This window comes from Choristoneura fumiferana, chromosome Z, assembly GCF_025370935.1.
Source record: "Choristoneura fumiferana chromosome Z, NRCan_CFum_1, whole genome shotgun sequence".
In the NCBI taxonomy this organism is placed as follows: domain Eukaryota; kingdom Metazoa; phylum Arthropoda; class Insecta; order Lepidoptera; family Tortricidae; genus Choristoneura; species Choristoneura fumiferana.
The window spans coordinates 42,562,783-42,587,621 of NC_133472.1; the positions used below are offsets into that span (position 1 = coordinate 42,562,783).

The 24,839-nt window shown below is 40.9% G+C and overlaps 1 protein-coding gene across 3 annotated transcripts in view; it reads left to right on the plus strand.

Annotated features, from left to right (window-relative positions):
• Jarid2 (Jumonji, AT rich interactive domain 2) overlaps positions 1–24,839 on the plus strand; it is a 61,941-nt gene that overhangs the window by 32,437 nt on the left and 4,665 nt on the right. For all 3 annotated transcript variants that reach the window (XM_074100705.1, XM_074100696.1, XM_074100687.1), the window contains 13 exons: positions 7,414–7,506; positions 9,012–9,202; positions 9,609–9,785; positions 10,360–10,626; positions 13,326–13,439; positions 15,660–15,896; positions 16,874–17,069; positions 17,558–17,781; positions 18,858–19,061; positions 20,014–20,180; positions 21,008–21,299; positions 22,119–22,283; positions 23,607–23,714. In XM_074100705.1, the coding sequence (XP_073956806.1) occupies positions 7,414–7,506; positions 9,012–9,202; positions 9,609–9,785; positions 10,360–10,626; positions 13,326–13,439; positions 15,660–15,896; positions 16,874–17,069; positions 17,558–17,781; positions 18,858–19,061; positions 20,014–20,180; positions 21,008–21,299; positions 22,119–22,283; positions 23,607–23,714 (2,435 nt within the window). The remainder of the gene's footprint in view (positions 1–7,413; positions 7,507–9,011; positions 9,203–9,608; positions 9,786–10,359; positions 10,627–13,325; positions 13,440–15,659; positions 15,897–16,873; positions 17,070–17,557; positions 17,782–18,857; positions 19,062–20,013; positions 20,181–21,007; positions 21,300–22,118; positions 22,284–23,606; positions 23,715–24,839) is intronic.

Genomic DNA, 24,839 nt, shown 5'->3' on the forward strand with positions numbered 1-24,839 from the left:
ACCTCGGAAGTCTTTTTTCCGTAATGATTCGATGTAGGTATGTACTCGTATAAAGAAGAAAAAAGATAAAAATGAGAACTGTTTTTTTTTTCAAGAACCAGTACCCGAGGTGCCTATAATTACTTATATAGCCCCGGAGCTTGTGGCAATGCAGCCAACGGATAAAAAAGGTATATATTTAATAATAGTTATGAAATCTGTGATCGATAAACTCTGACAAACTTTTGGACAGACAGACAGACTGAAAAATAATTAAAAAATATTTTTACCGATAAAAAAACTAATTTTCACATCTCATGCTCGTAAAGTTCGTGTTTATGCTGGGTCTAGGCGACATAAAATGACTTTTTATGCTCTAGTGCAGTAGTTCCCAAACTTATTTTTCTCGTGGACCACTTTCAAAATTTTACTGGTTTCGGTGGACCCCCTGCTGCTACATTTCTACCACATTCTTAAAGTCGCCAAAAAATAAAAATTGTGTCGCTTCTGAGTTCTGTCCAGTCGCTTGCCCTATTAAATATTATCTGCTTAGTTAGGTACTTAAAACAATGTAGGTAGGCCCTTATAAAAACTATGCTTACATTTTGTCTCTTTACTATCAAAAGCAGATAAATTTTCGTGGACCCCCATTAAGATCTTAAGGACCCCCATTTTTTGTTCACGCCTACGTAGACCCCAGCAAGTCTCCCGTGGACCCCTTGGGGTCCACCTGGACCACTTTGGGAATCACTGCTCTAGTGCATAAAGTAAATCTTCGTCTAAGACCAAGGCAACCAGGTGTAAACAGCCATAAACAAAGAAGTTTCTACATATTTTGTATATGATTAATTTAATATAAAACTAAAAATCAATCAAAATAGATCAATAAAACATAAAATGTACAATTATAATAGTAATGCGTGAACAATGAAAAGTATATAGTACCTAAGTGTAGCCTAAGTACCTAGTGCAGTGTAAAACTCGAGCATTTAACCAGTAGCGTAGCTAGGTAACCTAGGGCCCTGGGGCAAATAAAAAAATGGGGCCCACTGCTATCAAAACTGGTAAGGTTTTTTGAAGTAAAATCATTATATATACAAATACTTTAAAAATGCTAAGCAACTTTATCATCAGCTATAAAGCAGAATTTCGAGGGCCCCCTGAGCTTGAGGGCCCCGGGGCACTGCCCCGCCTAGCCCCTTGGTAACTACGCCACTGCATTTAACCCATTTTCTCCTCGCCGTACCGGCTCGGGTGACTATATGAACGTCTAAGGTAAAATGGCTCGTTTTATGCTCTTGTTGTACAATCTACTGTTTAAGCGATTACTAACCCTTTGACGGGCATATCGATAGATGTAGTAAGAGTTGTTTTAGTTAGTAAGTGTTGTAGTTAAGTTTTTTTTTCTTTATTTATTTCTTACATGCATATGTCTTGTCTTTTTCTTCCTAACTATGTTATGTCATTGTAATGTTTTTATGGCGTTGAATGAATGTATTTTTTTCTTTCTTTTTATTTAGGGGCTGTTTCACCACCCATTGATTAATTTTATTTGACGGATAAATGTGATGCCGTCTCCGTCTATTCGAACAAAACAAACAGAGACGGCATCACATTTATCCGTCAAATAAAGAATGATGGGCAAAAATGTACCCAGCCCAATCACTAATAGAATTAGAACGTAGGTAGGCTATTGATCCCACTATTTGCTGTAATTGGGATGCACCAAAAAAATAACCTATAGTTTTTATTTTATTTTTGGAAAGAATAGGATATTTTAAGATATTGTTTTCATTGTTTTTGAATTTGGATGAGTATTTAATTTTTTATATTTTTTTTACGAAATACGCTGGATGACGTCACAGTGAGACAGCCACGTTCCATTGCCTAGAAAAATTCAGGTCGTACAAAACATAATCTGTGGCATTACAATTTGACAATAATTCAAGCATGGCTTAGGGTCCTAAATGAACCATGACAAATAGTTTTATTTATTTCTCTTCTTTTAGCTTCGATTATTCCTATGTTTGTTTAATGGTGTTATAGTAAAATACCAATTTAAATTCTTCGGTAGAATCATTCGGTAGGTAGTTATTTCATGTATTAATCGCGTTAATTTCAGAAATCACTATTTATTTAGAAAAAGGAAGTAGGTAGGGTACCGTTACGATTTCGCAAAACTATTGCTCCCGAATTTAGTGCCGTGCGGCCGACATACATCGCGTCGCGCACCCGACTGCTTTCCTGCGGTTTTCCTGCAATCTGCGCTTGAGGGGTGGGGTAACTCGAATCGGTGCGGGGCGGAGCGTGGCTATTCTGTACGTTAGTACTATTATATATTCTGTGACAACAGTATGAACAGCGCTGACTGCGCGCGTCGCGTGCATAGGATTATACCTGCGCACGAGTCACCTAGCGTATTTCTTAACAGGCAGCGACGCAGCGAGCGTGTTCTCTGTTCATTCCGTGTATAGTTCAGTAACTATGAATTGGTAACTCGTTATGTACTTACAGTACTTTCATTATAGCATGGTGCGGGTGGCAGCTGTCAATATCACAAGACGAGAGTCAGTGTCGAAACTTGAGTCTATAAAACTAATATGTATTTTATGTAATTTGAAATCTTAATTACAATTAATGTCACCATTAATCCGATTATCACGCTAATTTTGATGAGAATATTAATGAAATTATAGGTTGGAATATTATTGGCCACTTATAAGGCTAAACGGAGTTAGCAAGAATATTCGTTACTTACCAATTTATAAGTACCGATATAACTCAAGATCCATTAGGTCCCATCACTAAACGAGTCTCTGGTGTTTCGTTACATGCATATTACGTTTCTTTACTTAATTGTGCTTAATAGTTATGTATGTGGCTGGTGCATAATGAGAGGCATTAAAGTACGAAGGCGAGTTTCATAATAAGATCACACGAGTGTTTAGCCTAATTATGTATAGCCGCATACATAACTTTATCTACATGCATATCATAAGTTTTCTATAATATGTTCAGATATGGCCTGTATTTTTAAGTTAGTGTTACTGATAACTAGTTTGAAGTACCTTCCAAAGCTTAAATAAAACAGATAATAAAAAAATTAAGTTTTATTTATAATTATATATATTATCTACATGCATGTCATAAGTTTTCTACAATATGTACAGATACGCATTGTTAAAAAAAGTATTACCGATACTTTAATGTAAACATTAAGATACACTGTACTTTAATGTGAACATTAAGATGCACCCGCAGATACCAGGTTTCTTAATAAAGGCCATTTGATAGTCGTTTCTGAACATATAATAGGGAAGTTATGATATGCATGTAGATAAATTTAATTAATTGATTATAAAAACCTGACAGGTTAAATTTATTTCGTATAACATAATTCTTTACGTTCAAATATTTTACGCCAGTCATATTCAGGCTACAACTGAAATATACTTCCATATATTTAGAACGCAGCAACTTTTTTTGGGTAAAACGAAACACCATGCTACAATGAAAGCACTGTAGTGAAGTCTACAGATGGTCAACTCATATTTCCTGGACTATACCTTCTCTAAACCCTGAAAAAAGTATGAAACCTCGGAAGTCTTTTTTCCGTAATGATTCGATGTAGGTATGTACTCGTATAAAGAAGAAAAAAGATAAAAATGAGAACTGTTTTTTTTTTCAAGAACCAGTACCCGAGGTGCCTATAATTACTTATATAGCCCCGGAGCTTGTGGCAATGCAGCCAACGGATAAAAAAGGTATATATTTAATAATAGTTATGAAATCTGTGATCGATAAACTCTGACAAACTTTTGGACAGACAGACAGATTGAAAAATAATTAAAAACTAATTTTCACATCTCATGCTCGTAAAAATCGTGTTTATGCTGGGTCTAGGCGATATAAAATGACTTTTGATGCTCTAGTGCAGTAGTTCCCAAAGTTATTTTTCTCGTGGACCAATTTCAAAATTTTACTGGTTTCGGTGGACCCCTGCTGCTACATTTCTACCACATTCTTAAAGTCGCCAAAAAATAAAATTGTTTCGCTTCTGAGTTCTGTCCAGTCGCTTGCCCTATTAAAATATTATCTGCTTAGTTAGGTACTTAAACAATGTAGGTAGGCCCTTATAAAAACTATGCTTACATTTTGTCTCTTTACTATCAAAAGCCGATAAATTTTCGTGGACCCCCATTAAGATCTTAAGGACCCCCATTTTTTGTTCACGCCTACGTAGACCCCCAGCAAGTCTCCCGTGGACCCTGGGGGTCCACCTGGACCACTTTGGGAATCATGCTCTAGTGCATAAAGTAAAATCTTCGTCTAAGACCAAGGCAACCGGGTGTAAACAGCTATAAACAAAGAATTTTCTACATATTTTTGTATATGATTAATTTATATAAAACTAAAAATCAATCTAAATAGATCAATAAAACATAAAATGTACAATTATAATAGTAATGCGTGAACAATGAAAAGTATATAGTACCTAAGTGTAGCCTAAGTACCTAGTGCAGTGTAAAACTCGAGCATTTAACCAGTAGCGTAGCTAGGTAACCTAGGGCCCTGGGGCAAATAAAAAAATGGGGCCCACTGCTATCAAAACTGGTAAGGTTTTTTGAAGTAAAATCATTATATATACAATACTTTAAAAATGCTAAGCAACTTTATCATCAGCTATAAAGCAGAATTTCGAGGGCCCCTGAGCTTGAGGGCCCGGGGCACTGCCCCGCCTAGCCCCTTGGTAACTACGCCACTGCATTTAACCCATTTTCTCCTCGCCGTACCGGCTCGGGTGACTATATGAACGTCTAAGGTAAAATGGCTCGTTTTATGCTCTTGTTGTACAATCTACTGTTTAAGCGATTACTAACCCTTTGACGGGCATATCGATAGATGTAGTAAGAGTTGTTTTAGTTAGTAAGTGTTGTAGTTAAGTTTTTTTTTCTTTATTTATTTCTTACATGCATATGTCTTGTCTTTTTCTTCCTAACTATGTTATGTCATTGTAATGTTTTTATGGCGTTGAATGAATGTATTTTTTTCTTTCTTTTTATTTAGGGGCTGTTTCACCACCCATTGATTAATTTTATTTGACGGATAAATGTGATGCCGTCTCCGTCTATTCGAACAAAACAAACAGAGACGGCATCACATTTATCCGTCAAATAAAGAATGATGGGCAAAAATGTACCCAGCCCAATCACTAATAGAATTAGAACGTAGGTAGGCTATTGATCCCACTATTTGCTGTAATTGGGATGCACCAAAAAAAATAACCTATAGTTTTTATTTTATTTTTGGAAAGAATAGGATATTTTAAGATATTGTTTTCATTGTTTTTGAATTTGGATGAGTATTTAATTTTTTATATTTTTTTTACGAAATACGCTGGATGACGTCACAGTGAGACAGCCACGTTCCATTGCCTAGAAAAATTCAGGTCGAACAAAACATAATCTATGGCATTACAATTTGACAATAATTCGAGCATGGCTTAGGGTCCTAAATGAACCATGACAAATAGTTTTATTTATTTCTCTTCTTTTAGCTTCGATTATTTCTATGTTTGTTTAATGGTGTGATAGTAAAATACCAAATTTAAATTCTTTTGTATTTACTTGTAACATAGTAATTTATTAATTTAATTTGTAAAAATACCTTGGGAATACTCGTATACATTTCGGACTTTACGATAAATGACAACTGTTTTAAGCCAGGTGCGCACCGTGTGATTAAAGTTCTATCTTTGTCACTCTTTGCTATTATAAGCAGGACAGCAACATTTCAAACTGTCAGTTTGCTTAAGAGTCGACTTAAGAACGCGGAGTCCTCTATGTCATTAAAGATTAACAACGTATTAGAAACGGACGCGGTTAAAGTAGCTAACGAGTTTAATACCTACTTCTCTAAAATCCCCATCGAAACGACAAAATGTCTCGCGTCTTCCTCAAAGTTAGCTGAATCGCTCTTAAAACAAAATGTATCTATTCCAAACTTAAGTAATTTTAATTTTACGCATGTTTCTCCATGTGACATCATTAAGACTTTTAGATTATTGAAAGTAAAAAAAGCGGAAGACTTGTGGGGCGTCTCAGTTAAGGTTCTACATTCCATTTTAGATGTCGTTGCTCCAACTTTAGCATTTATTTTTAATAGCTGTATAGATGAAGGCGTATTTCCAGATTTGATGAATATATCACGGGACAATTCACACCAATTGACCTAGTCCCAAAGTAAGCTTAGCAAAGCTTGTGTTATGGGTACTAAGCAACGGATAAATATAATTATATAGATATAGATACATACTTAAATACATATTAAACACCCAAGACCCGAGAACAAACATTTGTATTTTTCATACAAATATCTGCCCCGACACGGGAATCGAACCCGGGACCTCAAGCTTCGTAGTCAGTCAGGTTCTCTAACCACTAGGCCATCTGGTTGTTTAATAGCATTATTACGTACGGCCTTATTTTATGGGGATCTGCTGCAGACATTGAGTCAATTTTTATCTTACAAAAGAGATCAATTAGAGCAATTTCTAATTTGAAGACGCGTGAATCTTTAAGATCTTTTTTTAAGGAAACAGGTATCCTAACCCTGCCGTCGCTTTATGTTTTTGAAATAATCATGTATGTTAGGAAGAACATATGTGATTTTCCCACTAACGTCGATAAGCCAAAGGCTACTAGAAACACAGGGAAGCTTAAAGTTCCATCTTACAGACTGGCTAAAACAAAAAAGTATTTTCTGGGAAGTTGCATACGTTTTTATAAAAAAAATCCAAAAAATATTATAAATGAAACCGATACACAATTCAGATCTATTGTCAAGAAGACATTAATATCAAAGGCGTATTATAAAGTTAATGATTATATCATGGACAGGGATATTTGGAAATAATTCCGATCCGCATTAGCGATCCCTTCAAATAGCGAACCTACTTAAATAAAAATAAAGTTGTGTTAAATACTTGTGATGTATACATATCATTTAATAATATTGTAAATCTGTTTAAAAAAATATATACCTACCTTGTTGAGTTTCTTGCCGGATTCTTCTCAACAGAGGTTTTTCCGAACCGGTGTTAGGTTTTTTTTACATTCTGCTTGTTGTAGCCTAAATTGAATAAAGATATTTTGACTTTGATTTCGACTTTGAATAAACGTTGTGTGTGTGTGTATTTGAAGGCTGATAACTCTCTTCTCCGCGGTTTCTGAATTTTCTCCCCGTATTAGAAAATAAAGCTTATGTACCTACAACTTTCACGTGGTATACATGAGATTTGTATTTTTTATATGTATATGAGCCAATTTGCCCATCATTCTTTAATCATAGGATGGTGTAACAGGGGGTTAGTGTAATTTCCACTAGAAGCTGCCTGGGGCATCGCGACAATTGAACAATAATGTTAATTTTCAGAGGAACATTCGGTCCCGGAGGTTGAGGTTGCAGCGCCACCTGTTAACGGAGATGACGACGACAAATCCGATATCATCAATCTGTATTATGATTGTAAGTACTGGTCGATGTCATCATCATCATCACCATCATATCAGCCATAGGACGTCCACTGTTGGACATAGGCCTCCCCCATAGACCTCCAGTAGCTTCGGTTACAAGCGGCCTGCATCCACCGTGAACCCGCGGCCTTAGCCAGGTCATCCGTCCATCTCGTTGGTGGAGCAGAAAAAGAGACCAGCGCTGGGAATCGAACCCAGGTCCTCAGCAATCCGTGCTGCGTGCTATAACCCCTACACCACTGCTGGACAGGAATCTAGACACGAATTTTTCCTATGCATACATATCTCAGGTTGCTCAGGTTGCTGGTCTCTTTTTCTGGTTTTTCTGTGCATACATGTCTCAGTTTGTATTATCGATATGGTTTTCACGGGATACCCGTTAAAGTAACAAATTTGGAGTTGAAGTAAAACATACAAAAAGACTCCAAAAAACCAATCATAACGAGTTTAGCTCTCTCTATATCTCGCTGAGCAACTCAGCCTATTTATAAGGCATATAGTGAAGCATTACATCTCGGATCCATATATGTCATCACATACTGATTACAGACTTTCGTCTTATAACACTGAGGAATTTTCGACGAAAAGTCGCTGCCTAATCGATTTAATAAAAAAAAATCTACTATGTACAAACTTTTCAGCTGACTGTACTTTTTGTTGATTGTACTTGCGTTGTCATCTAAAATATATTGCCGTACCATATTTCAAGTCGATACCATCAACCGTTGAAGAGTTCCGTCCTGCGGAGACAATTCTGGCCGGACCACGAGAATTTCGCTACCAGATTATTTAATATGCCAAATTTCAAGTCAATCTGACTACTGTAAGTTGTAATGTCTTAAACTTTCGTGATTTTCACTCATAGTCAAAATACCACGCACAGGACTTATCACGCTAACACGTAACCACGGCCACTGTAATATTGCCGAAACTTCGAGGTAAATATTATAAGCTTGATAAGTCCTGTGCGTGGTATTTTGACTACTGTAAGTTGGTCAAAATAAACTTGCAAGTTTTTTTTTCGACTGGATGGCAAACGAGCAAGTGGGCCTCCTGATGGTAACAGATCACAGGGGTATTGCAGATGCGTTGCCAACCTAGAGGCCCAAGATGGGATACCTCAAGCGCCAGTAATTTCACCGGCTGTCTTACTCTCCACGCCGAAACACAGCAGTGCAAGCACTGCTGCTTTACGACAGGATTAGATTGGACCCAACAATAACAAACAGGGCAAGTTTATTGTCCAATTTTTTTATTTAACTGACAAAAGAAAAAATGCGTAATGTTCTAAACATTCGTGGTTTTCACTCAACGGAACTCTTTAAAGTGTAAAGGTTAATGGCATCGACTTGCAATTTGGTACGGGAACGTATTTTGGATGACAACACAACAAATAGTACAGTCAGCAATAAAGCTAGCATTAGAGTTGTCATTTTTTAACAAAAAATATTAGGAATGTAACCTAACAAGACGTCCCTTAGAAACCGTTTGTTCCAGCGGACTCGGAGTTAGAAGTGCCCGCCGCGACGCCGCAAGCCGTCGGCCCGGAGACCTGCCCCTCTAACCGCTACAACTCGGTCCAAGATGTCGTGGTGGCGTCCAACGCCAAATGCCAGTTCCTAGCGGCGCGCTGCCGAAACTGCCGCGGCTGTGGAATTGTCGAGAAAATCATACAGCTCACGCGGCTGGTTCGTTTACGTCTTTATTGGCGGGTTGGAAAATCATTGCCCCAAAATCGTTAGTGCCTATTCGCAAAATTTCCATTCGCTTTATTTTCCAAATGCTCTTCCCCCAATATCCTCCCAATCAGAATCGACACAGAAACAGCGATAGGTTTAGGTCATGTTAAGTTTGTTAATACCATCAGGAGACCCACTTGCTCGTTTGCCTTCCAGTCGTATAAAAAAAAAATTGAAAGGAAGCTTCAGTAAAAAAGCATATTGGGAAAAAACGCGAATGGAAATGTTGTTACACGAAAATAACGATTTTGGGGAAATGATCCAACCAACCGATGACAGTGGCTATTTCTTGGGACCTTGTGACGTTAACATTCTTGTTTAAAGCACTTTCAAATAACATGCACTTATACTACAGATGCAGCCAGCTTGCATCACAGCAGGCGACGTGTATGATTTCAACGCGGAACTGGTCGAAGCGATCAGTCCGTCCCTGTCCTGCCTGCGGAATCAGAGCAGGCAGGCGCGAGCGGTCGAAGAGGAAAGCCACTTGTTCATGGATCTGTTGCCTCAGAACAGCCAGCATATCATTCAGGTTTGTAGTATTATAGTGCCAAAGCTCGCGGTAGCCTGACCTTCGTTACAGGATAAAGGCTGAACTTTCATCTTTTTTTATTCAATGGTACTAACACAGGTAAAATGATCCCCAACTATAAAATTTGGATATTGAGCCCTGTGGAAAGTATTACGTAGTTATCAAACGTCATAAAATTTCACCTTAAACTCGTCATACTATAAAATTCAATCTTTATATATTTAGAAATCACTTCTTCGTTGCCAGACCTTTTATGGCTGCAACCCCCTGCCAGACAACGCTAAAATATGTTAAAATTGACACATAACAAAATTATACTAGCAAATACTGCTTCGAGTACTTTGAATAAGTGGCGCCTCTTGCGAATACGCAATACTCATATGTGATTATTATTATATTAAACTTTGCTAATATAACTTTGTCAGACGTCTATTTAAACATAGTTTAGCGTTGTCTGGCAGGGGCTTGTAACTGTATTGTGAGACAGCAGTTCACCCTTCTCAAGCTCTGCTCAAGTGTGCCAGCGTCACCCAATGAGTTTTGATTTAATCATCACAAATATTTTTTCCCACAGATAACACTAAAACGCACAGCAGAAAGCCAGTGCATATCAAAGGCCTGCATAGTCAACCGAGACGTGATGGCCAACACGCCTCAGCCCAGTCTGATTGAGCATGAAAACCTGCTCGACAGACTGCTGGAATGCGTCTCGGCCGCTTCCCAGAGCCAGCACGAAAAGGAGGAGCCCCAGCCTTCCACCAGCACGAGTTTCGGGCCCGCCGGGCTTCCGGATGTGATCCGGCCGGCTTTGCGGGCCTGCACCGTCAATCTGGGGGAACAGGTGAGTCCAGTGCCCTATTTCACGAAGCTACAAGTTACAATTTACAAGCGGTAGCCTTTGTTTAACAGTATGTGTTGAAAAGAGATTACCGCTTGTAAATTTTAACTTGTAGCTTCGTGAAATGGGGCCCAGTTGTAAATAAAACGCACGGTAAAAAGCCAGTGCAACTCAAAGGTATGTACAAACCAGGAAGGTTTACACAGAACCCAACACCTCTCAATCAATCCAGTCTGAAAGAACACAAGTGAATGCTGTACAGACTGTAAGAAAGCCTTTCGATGGCATCTTTGAGTCAAATTGGGGCTCCAACCTTCCACCAGCAAGACTTCGGATATGATCCGACCAGCTGTTCGGGCCTGCACTGTCTATTTGGGGAGCAGGTGAGTCCAGCTGCAGCGGCGTCTTTAGCCCATGTAGCGCCCGTGTGCAATTATTACTTTAGCGCCATCTAGGAAGAGCGCGGTCAAAATTGAATAGGTACAAAGTGCCGCGGCCGGCGCCCCTAAGACCACTGCGCCCGTGTGCAACGCACACCCTGCACTATAGGTAAAGACGCCCCTGTCCAGCTGTAACCAGAATGCTTGGCATAAAGCAAGTGTAACTCAAAGGTCGATGCACCATTGTAGTGGCCCAACATGTCCCATCTCAATCCAGTCCGAAAGAACACGACAGGTTGCTGTACTCGTACAGACTGCAGGTGGTAGGACCTTGTGCAAGGTCCGCCCGGATTGCTACCACCATCTTGCTCGCTAATCTTGCCGTGAAGCAGCAGTGCTTGCACAGTTGTGTTTCGGCGTGGAGAGTAAGACAGCCGGAGAAATTACTAGCACTTGAGGTATCCCATCTTAGGCCTCTAGGTTGGCAATGCATCTGCAATACCCCTGGTGTTGCAGATGTTTACGGGCGGTGGTGATCTCTTGTTACAAGGCTGATCAAGCCTTGTCGATTGTTAACCTCTTCAATTTCATGTTTTGGTTCGTTTTAAAAATTCAATTTAAATTTAAATTTTCGAATATCTACTGTACTTTCAAATTCAGCACTTTGTTTTTATGTCAAAATTCATTCTACGATTAGGAGCCGTACTATAAGGACGAGCTAAAATTTTTATTATTTTGACATCAACACCAATTCGATCATAATATCATAACAGTTTCATAGTGCAGTTATTTAGTGTTTTATAACCTGTTTCATCACACATTTCTATCCTGTTCTACTTAACCCTCTAAGGGATCTTGAAGGCACAATTGTAAGTCCAACAACATATGTAACCGTTTCAGCTTATTTACAACGACCCAAATTTATTAGTTATTATATTAAGTTCTTTTTTTATATGCATTGTTACAGGTGCCTTCTGTCTTATCTTAAAAATATACATCCTTGAACATCATCTCCTATGTCTTTTACCTTCTTCTCATCATCTGTTGTCGCACACATCGTGACACTCTTACCATCAGGAGACCCACTTGCTCGTTTGCCATCCAGTCGAATAAAAAAAAGGTTGTCATTGTCATTAGTACTAGCTTTGATTAGACGTTTGGATCTGGATCAGAATAGATATGTTTCCTTTGCCTTTTTCACCAGAAAAAGGAGCTGTCATGATTTTGAGAACTTCTGCGTCAGATTTACATGATCTTTTTTTTAATAGAGACTAGACAAAAGTAATGGATCTATTGTGTGGTACTTTTGGAGTTATGCCCTTTTAGAATAAGCACGTCTTAAAAACTTTGTAATAAATTAATTAATAATCGTAGCGAAATTTTAAAAATATCAGCGTCTTTCTCTTTCCGAACAGAATACAGAAAACGAATCAAATTATAGTCTTAGAAATATGAAATCTTGTCAATTGTTAATACAGTGTCAAAGCATACCCGTTCTCATATTTAAGTCCGGGTCTGGTCATCGTTCATCCACCATTACCTCTCATATTTCGTTTTCTAGAATTTTTTTACCGTACAACGGCAAAAACTACTAGACACTGGCAAAATTGTCCTCTGATGGACAGAGCCATATTTTTTTAAAGAAACAACAACAAGTCCGCGTCTGTTTGTCCGCAGGTGCCATTTTATTATTATCCTAAATAAATATTACTGGTCTGCCTATTCCTGCCTTCTTCATTCCTCCACCAACTTCCCCTTCCACTACCGCGCGACAAGTTATCCGGGTTTATTTCATTAAATATGAATGAGTCTCAAAATGGTGTAAATAAAAAATAAAAAAGTTCAAGAAACAACTCGTTCAGGCCTAAGCGTCTGTTACAGATACAGATACAGTGCAACACCCTCTTTGGTGGCTGACTAGACCGATGCGAGAGCGACATGTTCGTCCACAGGCCTGACAAGAGAAGTCGATTACCTCAAGCTTCGTAGTCAGGTTCTCTAACCACTTGGCCATCCGGTCGTCTAAATTGATTACCATTTGTTTAGACGACCAGATGGCCTAGTGGTTAGTGAACCTGAGTACGAAGCTTGAGGTCCCGGGTTCGATTCCCGTGTCGGGGCAGATATTTGTATGAAGAATACGAATGTTTGTTCTCGGGTCTTGGGTGTTTAATATGTATTTAAGTATGTGTCTATCTATATAATTATATTTATCCGTTGTTTAGTACCCATAACACAAGCTTTGCTAAGCTTACTTTGGGACTAGGTCAATTGGTGTGAATTGTCCCGTGATATTTATTTATTTATTTGTTCTTTTATTAGTTCCCGGAGAAGCCCGACTCCAGTTCCGACGTCGACGACTCGCGGGAGGCAGCGACCGACTCCCGGAGGGTGCTCGACGCGCCCGTCTTCTATCCCACTAAGGAGGAGTTCACGGTAAGCTAGCCGCTGAAAAGGTACGATACATAGCAGAGGGCGAAAGAGAGAGAAATATTTATTTTCACATATTTAATACACAGAAAAATACATTAGAAGGAAATAGAAATTGACATCGAATTGTGCTCAGCATAATGTTACGGCTGCGGTGAACCGCAACGCTGTTTTTAAGTAGGACCAGTGCCCTATTTCGCAAAGGTAAAAGATACAATTTACAAGCGGTATCGCGGTAGTCTTTGTTTGACCGCCGCTACCGCTTGTTAATTGTAACTTGTAGCTTCTTGAAATGGGCCTCGGAACATAGATCTAATTGCAAGTTTATGTTTGGGGTGAATTAGGGTCTGTAATTGTCCCATTTGGTATAGTTTGTTTCAGTTAAAATGACGAAAGTGCACTTAACATGGGATTTTACAACTTCTTTTGTTGCTAAATATGAAAGGAAAAGATAACAAAGAGACTTAATACAACTGACCGAAGTGTGGCACGTGTACTGGAGTAGCTCAACCCTTCTTGATCTTTGAAATGAAAGATTTTTTTTAAGCCGTCTATATTGTAATGCATTAAGGATAAAATATTAAATAAAATTAATATTTAAATTGTCATTATTGATACATAATAAATCCACAGAACACTAATACATATCGCATATAAGAATATGGCTAAAATTTAATACCTACTATTCAAAAATTCTACAAAGTGATTTTGACACAGTATATAATTATTATTTTAGAAACGCACACCGTGCAGTGTAATACCGACAAACAATATCAAAACTATCAAGATTGTTTGTTCACAGTATACTTTGGGCGTACCGACACACCTGCATAATTGTTTTACAACCCTACTTGAAGATAATTGGTTGGTTTTAAGTACTTTTCGTCATTTTAACTAAAACAAACTATACTCGATGGCACGGGTAAACTTTGTAAAGTTGATTGAAACGGAGTACTTACATAGTAATCGAAACAGAATAAGGCTGCGTCTCTACCAGAGATGTGTGAGGGATGTGTTTGCCATGAACCAATGGAAACGCTTCATTTACCTACCCTCGCTCAGCGCAGCTCTAGTGGAAACAGCTCGGCGGAGCGAGGATCAGTGAATGAAGCGTCTATTCGTTTATGACAAACACAATCCGTGTTTTATCACAACCACCGATTTTTTTTTATTGATAAACTAGCTTATGCCCGCGACTACGTCTGCGCGGATCTAGGATATCGCGCGGTGGCGCCTTCTACCGGTAAGGTAACCTATGTTGTGCCTTGGGGTTCAAACTACCTATATACCAAATTTCATCAAAATCGATTCAGTGGTTTCGACGTGAAAGCGTAATAGACAGACAGAGTTACTTTCGCATTTATAATATTAGTAGGGATAAATAAATAAATCTCGCATGTCTCTGATAGAAACGCAGCCCTACAGACGGAATTACAGAGAGTGCTTAGAGCCTTAGACCCTAATTCTTACCCTTTAATTTAAAAAAAAAAAACAAAATTATTTATTAAGGTTGCAAAAAGTACAATGTTTTACAATGGTTGGCACCTCTTTTTAAGTATAAAATACCTGTGCTAAGAGGCACCTTCTGTAGTAAAAGGTAAATTACAATTTGTACTGCTTAATATTATTATGTTTTATTTATTTAATTAGATACATTTAATTTTATTTTTACACTTTCCTAAGAACCAAATTAAATCAATGACATGAATAGCTTATATACTACGTGTGTGTGTGTGCGCGTGTGTGTGTTGTGTGTGTGTGTGTGTGTATGTCTGCGTATGTGTGTGTGGACAAGAAACGAGACTGTAGCGATCATGTTAAAAATCTTAAAAAAATTACAAAGTTTAAAAAAGGTTCATTATTCATACCTCCTCGTTACCATATATATGTAGTAATTTTTTTTTTCATTAAATTACCTAATCAACAATAAGTTGGAGAACCCCCGAAATCTTCACTTCAAAGTTCAGTATGCCAAAAACGGATGAACCATCTAAGAACCATCGCTAGAAAACCTGCTTTCAAATAAAAAAACGCATTCAAATCGGTTCACCCGTTTAGAGCTACGGTGCCACAGACAGACACACACACAGACATACAGACACACATACCGGTCAAACTTATAACACCCCTCTTTTTGCGTCGGTGGTTAAGAAATAACACAAAAAAATAGTCTTGAATCATGTTTGTTGTGGTGCACACTGTCAATTTAAGGTCTCAAATCCCCAGGACCCGATAGGGTATTACGAGAAAATCGCCCCGACGGCGTCCAAATTCGGCCTCTGCAAAATAGTGGCGCCGGCCGGCTTCGCGCCGCCCTGCGTCATGAACGAGCAGTTCCGGTTCGCCGTTATATATCAGTACATCTCGAAGCTGTACTCGCGCTGGGGCCCCGCGTCGCGCGAGCTCGCGGCCATCAAGGCCCATATGAAGACGCAGAGCGTCGTGTTCCCTCGCTCGCCACTGGTGAGTACTGACCCTTAAACGGTGAACAGAGGGGCTACTACGAAACTCCGTCCCTTTCACTTGCGTGGTAAATGACATAAGCGTCAGCGGGATGGCAACTTTGCGCTTCGTAGTAGAGGGCCAGTCAGCTATCGACTATAGGGAATGTTACTGCAATTTTCTGCCGTCAGAGTGCAGCACTAACAGTAACCCGTAAACAGTTTTTTGAGTATCTTAAATGCCTAATACCATATTAAAATAATAATCCCAGCCTATATACGTCCCAATGCTGGGCACAGGCCTACTCACTTGGCTTGGGCTGTAGTTCCCACGCGGGCCCAGTGCGGATTGGGAACTTCACACACACCATTGAATCGCTTCGCAGGTTTGTGCAGGTTTCCTCACGATGTTTTCCTTCACCGTAAAGCTCGTGGTAAATTTCAAATGTAATTTCGCACATGAATTCCGAAAAACTCAGAGGTGCGAGCCGGGGTTTGAACCCACGATCCTCTGCTTGAGAGGCCATAGGTCAAACCACTCGGCCACCACGGCTTGCTAATACCATATTATTTTTTTTGTAAATATAGCTCTATCGTTACTATCGATGTAAATATCACGTTACTTTGTTACTGATAAATATATTATGATTTCTATAGGTACTAATACTTTTTAGGCATGATCCGTCATGGTAACAAAATGTAAAGAGAACTGTACTGACGCGGGATCTGTATCTGTTCGTTTCTTGTCTTGAGCGAGAAAACAGTCAAGGCAAAAAAGAACACGTTTATTCTATAAGTAGGCCGCGAAGGGCTCTCTTGCATTATAGTCAAAATACCACGCACAGGACTTATCACGCTAACACACGAGTAATATTCACCTCGACTCGAAAAATAAATGGTTTCAGAGAAAAAAAGAGTTATGTCTAACATTACATTAAATATGACTGACAATTTTCCACCAGTCAATACAGACCCGTACCAAATTCCCAATTTTTCCAGCTGGACGGCAGCGAAGTTAATCTCCCAAAGCTGCACCATTCCGTGCAGCGTAACGGCGGCCCCACCAACGTGATCCAGCGGAAACGCTGGGGGCGCGTCGCCGAAGAGATGAAGCTGACCAAGCTTCAGAACCCGGAGAGGAAGCTGGACCAGCTGTTCATGCGGTATCTGCTTCCGTACACCATGCTGTCGAACCGTGAGTACTTAAACAAGAAACTACCGTGAGGCAGTGGCGAAGTGTCCATAGAACCCTATTCTCATCGGCTTGCCCAATATTTACAAAATAGGACTACAGGACATACATGATTTATGAAAGATATATGCGATCTTTGCTTCGGCTTTACCACGAAAATATCTGAAGCTACGCCACTGCGTGAGACGCACTCATCTTACTTCATCACTGAACCGATCTAGATGTGAATTTCATCTAAATTGATATACAGATAGTGTGAGTCCCGGAGAAGGACTTGGGATAGTTTTTAACCCGGAAAATTGCATCGTTCCCGCGGGATAGCGATAAACAACTTATCTTTATCTTCGCAGACAGAGTCGCGGGCAAAAGCTAGTATTATATACGTGAAAGTGCTTTTCGTGCGTTTCATTCATTGTGAAGTTGCCAAAAAAAACTCAATCCTAGTGATATTTTCCACGTTTCACTTTTTATGACCCAACGTTTGTGCACAGAGGAGCGTCAAAAGAAAATGGCCGAAGTCGAGAAATGCTGGACGGTGAAATACCAAAAGATGCTGGAGCGGGCGCGCAACCCGTTCCATAGGCAGAAGCGGTTGCTCGGCGAGTCGGAGTCTTCGGAGGACGAGGCAGAAGACAACGACACGGCCGGGGCCCTGGACGAAGCCGAAGATTGCATCGTCCAGGGACGCATTATGAACCTCGCCACCTTCAAGAAGGTAACCACTAACATACTCGTATAAATAATAACCACTATCAAAGGCCGGGCAACCACCAACACAGAGCGGGTAACCCACCACAGACCAGGTAACCTTTACCACAAAACGGGTAACCACTACCACAGAGTGGGTAACCACCACCAGAGAGCGGGCGCGCAACCCGTTCCACAGGCAGAACCGGTTGCTCGCCAAGTCGTAGTTTCCAGAAGACGAAGCGGAGGACAGCGACACGGCCGGGGCCCTGGACGAAGCCGAGGATTGCACCGTGCCGGGACCCATCATGAATCTCGCCACCTTCAAGAAAGTACTAAACACATAACAAGTAACCACCATCACAGACCGGGTAACCATCAACACAATGCGGGTTACCACTACCACAGAGCGGGTCTATCATCATAGCGGGCCTGCAACCCGTTCTACAGGCCGAAGCGACAAAGAACGAGGCAGAGGTTGAGGGTTGTATCGTGCAGGGACGCATCATGAATCTCGCCACCTTTAAAAAGGTACAATCAAGTGAAAAGATATCGACACGGCCAAATTTGAAAAAATATGTAAACCTACACGACTTTATACACTTAACATTAAGGCCGAGTATAGTATACATATTTTTGCAACTTTGGCCGTGTCGATATCTTTGCAGTTGACTGTACTACCACATAACAAGTAACCACCATCACAGATCGGGCAACCATCAACACATAGCGGGTAACCATCAACACAGCGGGTAACTATAAACACAGAGCGGGTAACCGCCAACACATAGCGGGATGGCGTCTCAGAGGCAGAAGCGGATGTTTGGTGAGTCAGCGTCTTCAGAAAACGAGGCGGAGGCCAACGACCTATTATAGTATTAGTAAAGAAGTGAGGATGGATAGATTGTCATCTGGTAATATTTTTGATAGTGGTAATAGAGACGCGGGGTCTCAAGAGGCTTGTTTCTGATAACAGATAAATGTGATGCCGTCTCTGTTGATTCGAACAAAAAAAACAGAGACGACATCACAGTTTGTTTATCTGTCATAAATAAAATATCAATGTGTGGTGCAACAGCACCTAACGCTAGTCTCAACTCCCAGATCGCAACGTCCCTGATGGAGGCGCATTTCGAGGCGGGCACGGCGCCGACGGCGGCAGCTGTCGAGGCGGCATACTGGCGGGCAGTGCTGCACGGCACGGAGCACATCGTCGCCAACACGGCGTCCATAGACACCGGCGAGGAGGGATACGGCTTCCCCAAGGACCCCGCCGTCAGCTACGGCGACCACCCCTGGAACTTGAAGGTGGGTACTGTGCTAACTTCTTGCGTCCGTTGATTTGAGACTGGCAGCATGGTTCCATTTTTGAATAATAATATTGAACGGACGCAAGGGTGTTAAAGAGGAGACTTGTATCCGAGCTGCCAACGTAGTATGTTGATTTGAAAATACATATGAAAATATCCTAAAGAAGTGTTTTTAATTTAAATTAAAGTTTAGTTAGGATAGTGGACCGTCTGTCCACTACAGTACCTGGACGACGCTTCTAGACATATCATACGGGGTGTCCGTGAAACACGAGCAGCGTCATTTAGTCACGTCTCGTAGACAGATTTGCTAGCTAGCTACAACACTGTGGCGGCCAGGTACGACTAGGCAGTAGATTGTATTGTGTAACATACTAATATCGTGTTTTTTATTACAAGCTTTTATTTAGTTTCACCTGTCCCGTTGTTTGTCTGTCTGTCTGTAATCAAATCTTGCAAGTTAAATTCGACCAATTTCCAGTAGTTTAATTGGCTTGAAATTTGGCATACTTATGTAACTTGCGTGACAATACAATAAACTGGTAGTCAGGCCAGGATCGTCTCCACAGGACGGAACTCTTTAGCGGTTAATGGCGTCGACTCAAAATTTGGTATGCAAATGTAGTTTGAGTGACAATACAAGTACAGCCAACAAAAAGTTCGGTCAGCAAAAAAAGCTTGTATTAATGAACCGATTTTGATAAGACATTTCTAAGAACCATCGCTAGAAATGCTTTCCAATACAAAAAAAACCGCATTAAAATCGGTTCACCTGATAAGAGTTACGGTGCCACAGACAGACACACATAGCGGTCAAACTCATAACACGCCCCTTTTTGCGTCGGGAGTTAAAAATGTTTTTTTTTACCAAAAACTTATTGAATGTTTCTAACAAATCTGGACCCAATTATTTGAATGATTAAACTTGATTCATCTAATGTCATCGGCAGAGACTGAGTCAGAACCCGGGCAACGTGCTCCGCTTCCTGGGCCCAGTGCTGGGCGTGACCGTGCCCACGCTGCACCTCGGCATGCTGTTCAGCACGTCCTGCTGGCACCGGGACCCTCACGGCTTACCCTGGACCGAGTTCATGCACAGCGGGCCCGAGAAGATCTGGTCAGTGGACAACTCTTTTATACTAGCGTCGCTATCACGTGAGCTCTGGGGCCGTTTCATCATCTCAGCCGTAGGACGTCCACTGTTAGACATAACGGTCCGGGGGTTGCCGACGGTGCTGGCTGAAAATCAACAGCCCCTAAAACTTACAATAAAACTAAGTTGCAGGTCGCGAGAGCTGGCACGAACGGATTGAATGAGTGAATGAAATTATCTGTGTGTTACCTACACTGAACTGTGTGTGTGTTGAATGAATGACATGAGTCATTCCTAAAATTTATATCGTGGTCTTTATTGAGGTTGTGTTAAGAACAACTGTCCAAAATTTCATGACTCTAAACCCAGCGGTTGAAATTTCCAGATTTTATCCCTATCCCGCGGGAATATCGGGATAAAAAGTAGCCTATGCGTTATTCCAGACGTGCAGCTACCTACATACCAAATTTCATGACTCTAAGCCCAGCGGTTGTTATTTCGAGATTTTATCCCTATCCCGTGGGAATATCGGGATAAAAAGTAGACCCCGTCGAAAGACAGCACACAAGACAGCAGATGGTAGGACTTTGTGCAAGGTCCGCCCGAATTGCTACCACCATCTTGCTCGCTAATCCTGCCGTGAAGCAACAGTGCTTGCACTGTTGTGTTTCGGCGTGGAGAAATTACTGGCACGTGAAGCATCCCATCTTAGGCCTCTAGTTTGGCAACGCGTCTGCAATACCCCTGGTGTTGCAGATGTTTATGGGCGGTGGTGATCTCTTACCATCAGGAGACCCACTTGCTCGTTTGCCATCCAGTCGAATAAAAAAAAACCATTGTCATATCCGTAGGTACGGCATTCCGAGCGGCCAGAGCGCGAACTTCCGGAGCGCGGTCGAGACCCTCTGCCCAGCGTATTGCCAAAGCAAGTCTATATGGCTCGCGTCCGATATCGCCATGATCCCGCCGGACATCCTCGCCGAACACAACGTGACGCTGTCGCGCGCCACGCAGCAGCCCGGCGAATATATAATTGTGTTCCCCGAGGCCCACTCCTGCTCCATTACAACGGGGTTCGCGGTGTCGGAAAGCGTGTACTTCGCGTCCAGCTCTTGGCTGGACAATGTATACCAGCTGTTCAAAGTGAGTTGTCATAAGTTTATTGCCGAAGCAAGTCGATATGGCTCGCGTCTGGCCCCATACTATGCTTCGTGTTTTTTAGCATTAGAAAAATGGTAAACAATGTTGAAGAGCCTTTTTATTAAAAACGTTTTAAAAAAAAACAGTAACCATTACTTCATGATACCAACATCAAATGTGCTTGGTAATAAATATGGTATTTGACAACTCCTGATTTTGCCATATCTTAATATTATTATGAAAATATAGATAGACAGATAGTGTTTAGCGAAGGGAAAATTTAAATCGGTTGAAAATTGGGATTTTTTGAAAAAATCTATATACCTGTCTCTTTCTCAAACGCTTTCCTCTATGCAGCAAGTATGGCGGTACTGGCGTGTGACGTCACATGCCAGTATGTCTTTCTCTGTCTAATCTTCAATTTTAAACCTTTATAACTTTGTTATATGTAAAGGTAGCATAAAAATTGTTTTTCTATTCGATAACAGGCATTGTGAATTTTAATTTATAAAACATATACAAAATAGTCAAATACCGTATTGTTACATGTTAGCTGTGACTTATTTTTCAAATGTGTTTGTCAATAAAAACACACATCAAGATCGCTTACCTTCTTTTTAATGCTAAAAAAAAAACGAAGTATAAGAAGTGCAAAATTCGTTCTTCGTATCTTGTCTGGTCGAATTTCGTACTACCCCCTGATATCGCGATGCGACGCGACGCTCGCGGCGAACGCGCTCGTCTCGCTTCCAACTCGCCCACAAACGCCAGTGTGATAAGGCTCTTAGAAGCCGTCTTGATCATACGTTCACACCTCAACAGGAGCTGCGAAACAGCTGCGAGCCGACCATGTTCTCGCTGGAACAGCTGCTCGTGAGCGGCGGCGGTGACCGCGTGGCGCCGCGCCGAGTATTACCCGCCGTGCTGGCCACACTCGTGGGCGAGGAGATGGAGCACCGCCGCAATCTGGAGCGCAGGGGGCTGCAGGTATGACCAACCAACCGCTAATCAACGACCAATCAACGACCAACAACCAACGACCAACCGACCACTAATCAACCACCGACTAACCACCAATAAGGGATATTGACACGTTATAGCACGGGTTCTAATGAGGGCTATCGCGTATGAATTCGCCGCTAGAGGCGCTAGTGTAGCGTGAGGTCTCCGAAATGTCAAATGTTACTGTTTTTGGGTGAGCTACGCGGGTTATAAATATAATTAGGATCATTTTGTGAATATTTTGCAATACCTGAAATTAATTATGGCACATAATGCGTTACGGGGCAATGAATGTCTGTGTTTTGAGACAGTTTTGTCTTTCGGAAACCTTTGTCCTCCCTTTTTCCGAACAAAATGGGACTACGCAACACTGTGGCATGCTCGATATTTTTATGGTACGGTTTTAAGCTATTAAATATGATTTGAATGTAAATTTTGTTTTCACGCTCGTAACAACAAACTAACCACTATACTTCAGGCGGGACCTTTGTCTACAGTGGCGCCAACTGGTGAGCGCGTAAACGGTAGCCCTCATTGAAAGTTTACCGACGTGATCGAGCGCCACAGGAATCTGATGACACTCGAAAAAAGCCTTTAGGCGTGCCAGGACAGATTCGTATTAAATCAGTTGAGTTTTAGGCCAAAAAGACTGGACTCTAGAGAGTAATGCGTTTTCAGGCTGGAAACAGTGCTCGACCGACGGTACGTCCCGACCGTACGTCCTGACCGTCAGCGCTGACCGTCGGTTGCGAAAATTCATTCAGTGCTACGCTGACGGCGTACTGCGACGCGTGTGTACAGTTCACAGGTCGGTCGCTTCGTCAGCGAAGCACTGAACGCATCCATACAATCTTATAGCTCGTCGGTCGACCGACGCCGCGCGACCGACGAGCCGGACCGACGGCTCGGCCGACCGTACGCGCGCACCAAATCACATGCGTACCGTCAGCGTAGCTGTCAACACATTCATAGACTTGCATAGATATAGCTGCGCTGACCGACGGTCGAGCACTGTTTCCAGCCTTACCCCCTTATTCATAAAACTTAACAAGCCTATATGTTAACTAACAAATGCTTTGTCCCTTTCTAACAAATACAAATGTCGAAGTGACAGATAAGGACAAACGAATTTTAACGTCATTTTAACTAAAATAGGTTTGATTGTCGTTTATGAATAAGGGGGTTAGACTCGGGAGGTCCCGTAAATTTGACTCCAGCCTTACAAATTGTCTGCATTTGAACGACTTGAATCTATCAAGTATAATACTACTACAAATAACAATGGCGATAATGAATCATTGTTCTCAGTTGGTGGTGCAAATCAGCGAGCCCGACGAGGAGTCCCAGTCCCAGGCGTGGACGGCGCGGAATCAGGACGAATGCGAGTTTTGCCGCTCGACGCTCTACTTCTCCAAGGTACGTGGGAGATAGGTCGAGCTACTTGTGTCCCTTGCCTGGCTGCGTGACCTGGCACTATCACACTCGTATCTTGCCGTCCCGCTGTCGCTTATATTATTTAATACGATAGTGAGAGGGACGGTACGATACGAACTTCAGATTTTCGAATTTCATAATAGCCCTGCCTTGACACTTTTGACAAAGAAAATTAGGCCAACTTTATTAAAATGGGTCAAACAACTTTTTTTTTGCTTGTTATTCTGTACCGTTGTTTAAGAGACAGCAGAGTTTCTTAAAAAAAAAACTGTTATAGTAAATGCTATTAATGTACAGTCACGTCTAAAAATATGTATACAAAAACAAGGTTGCATAAATATGTAGTCATACATTGTATCAAAAATATTTATCTATTACTGACACCAAAAAATTGTATTCATTAAACTTTTTCAGTATTATGTAATCACAAAATGCTTCAGAAAGTTGCATACTTAAATAAATTCCATTTAAATGTATCCACCTCGTAGGCAAAAATAAGTATACATGAATGGGTTCCATATACATATAACCACACCAATTTGGCAAATATTTGTATACGCCGTTTGATTCATAAATATGTAAACACGATTTGATATTTTGATTCGTTTTGAAGAATTACTGTTTTGTCTCTTTCGTAACCTGCATGCGGGCAGGGACATACATACTACGAATCCATACTCCATTAAAATAATATTATATACTGGTGACTCGTTCCGGCACAACACGCTTACGGTATACATAGACATAGACACCGTTAATCACACTATTTATTTGTGAAAACCGCATCAAAATCCGTTGCGTAGTTTGAAAGATCTAAGCGTACAGACAAAAAAGCGACTTTGTTTATACTATGGAGTGATGAATTGAAAGTAACTCTGTCTGTTCCGGTATCACGTCGAAACCGACTGGTTTCGACTGTCAAGGGGCTGAACATAGGGTACTTAGTTTTTATCTCCAAAAGCAACCCTTAAGGGAAAAAATGGGGATGAACTGACTGGAGTGAGCTGGATGAAATTTGGTATGGATATATTTAATTTTTTATACACCATCAAGATCACCAAATACTTGGAAACGTCCAGAGTGGTCATTAATATCGACTAAGCCAAA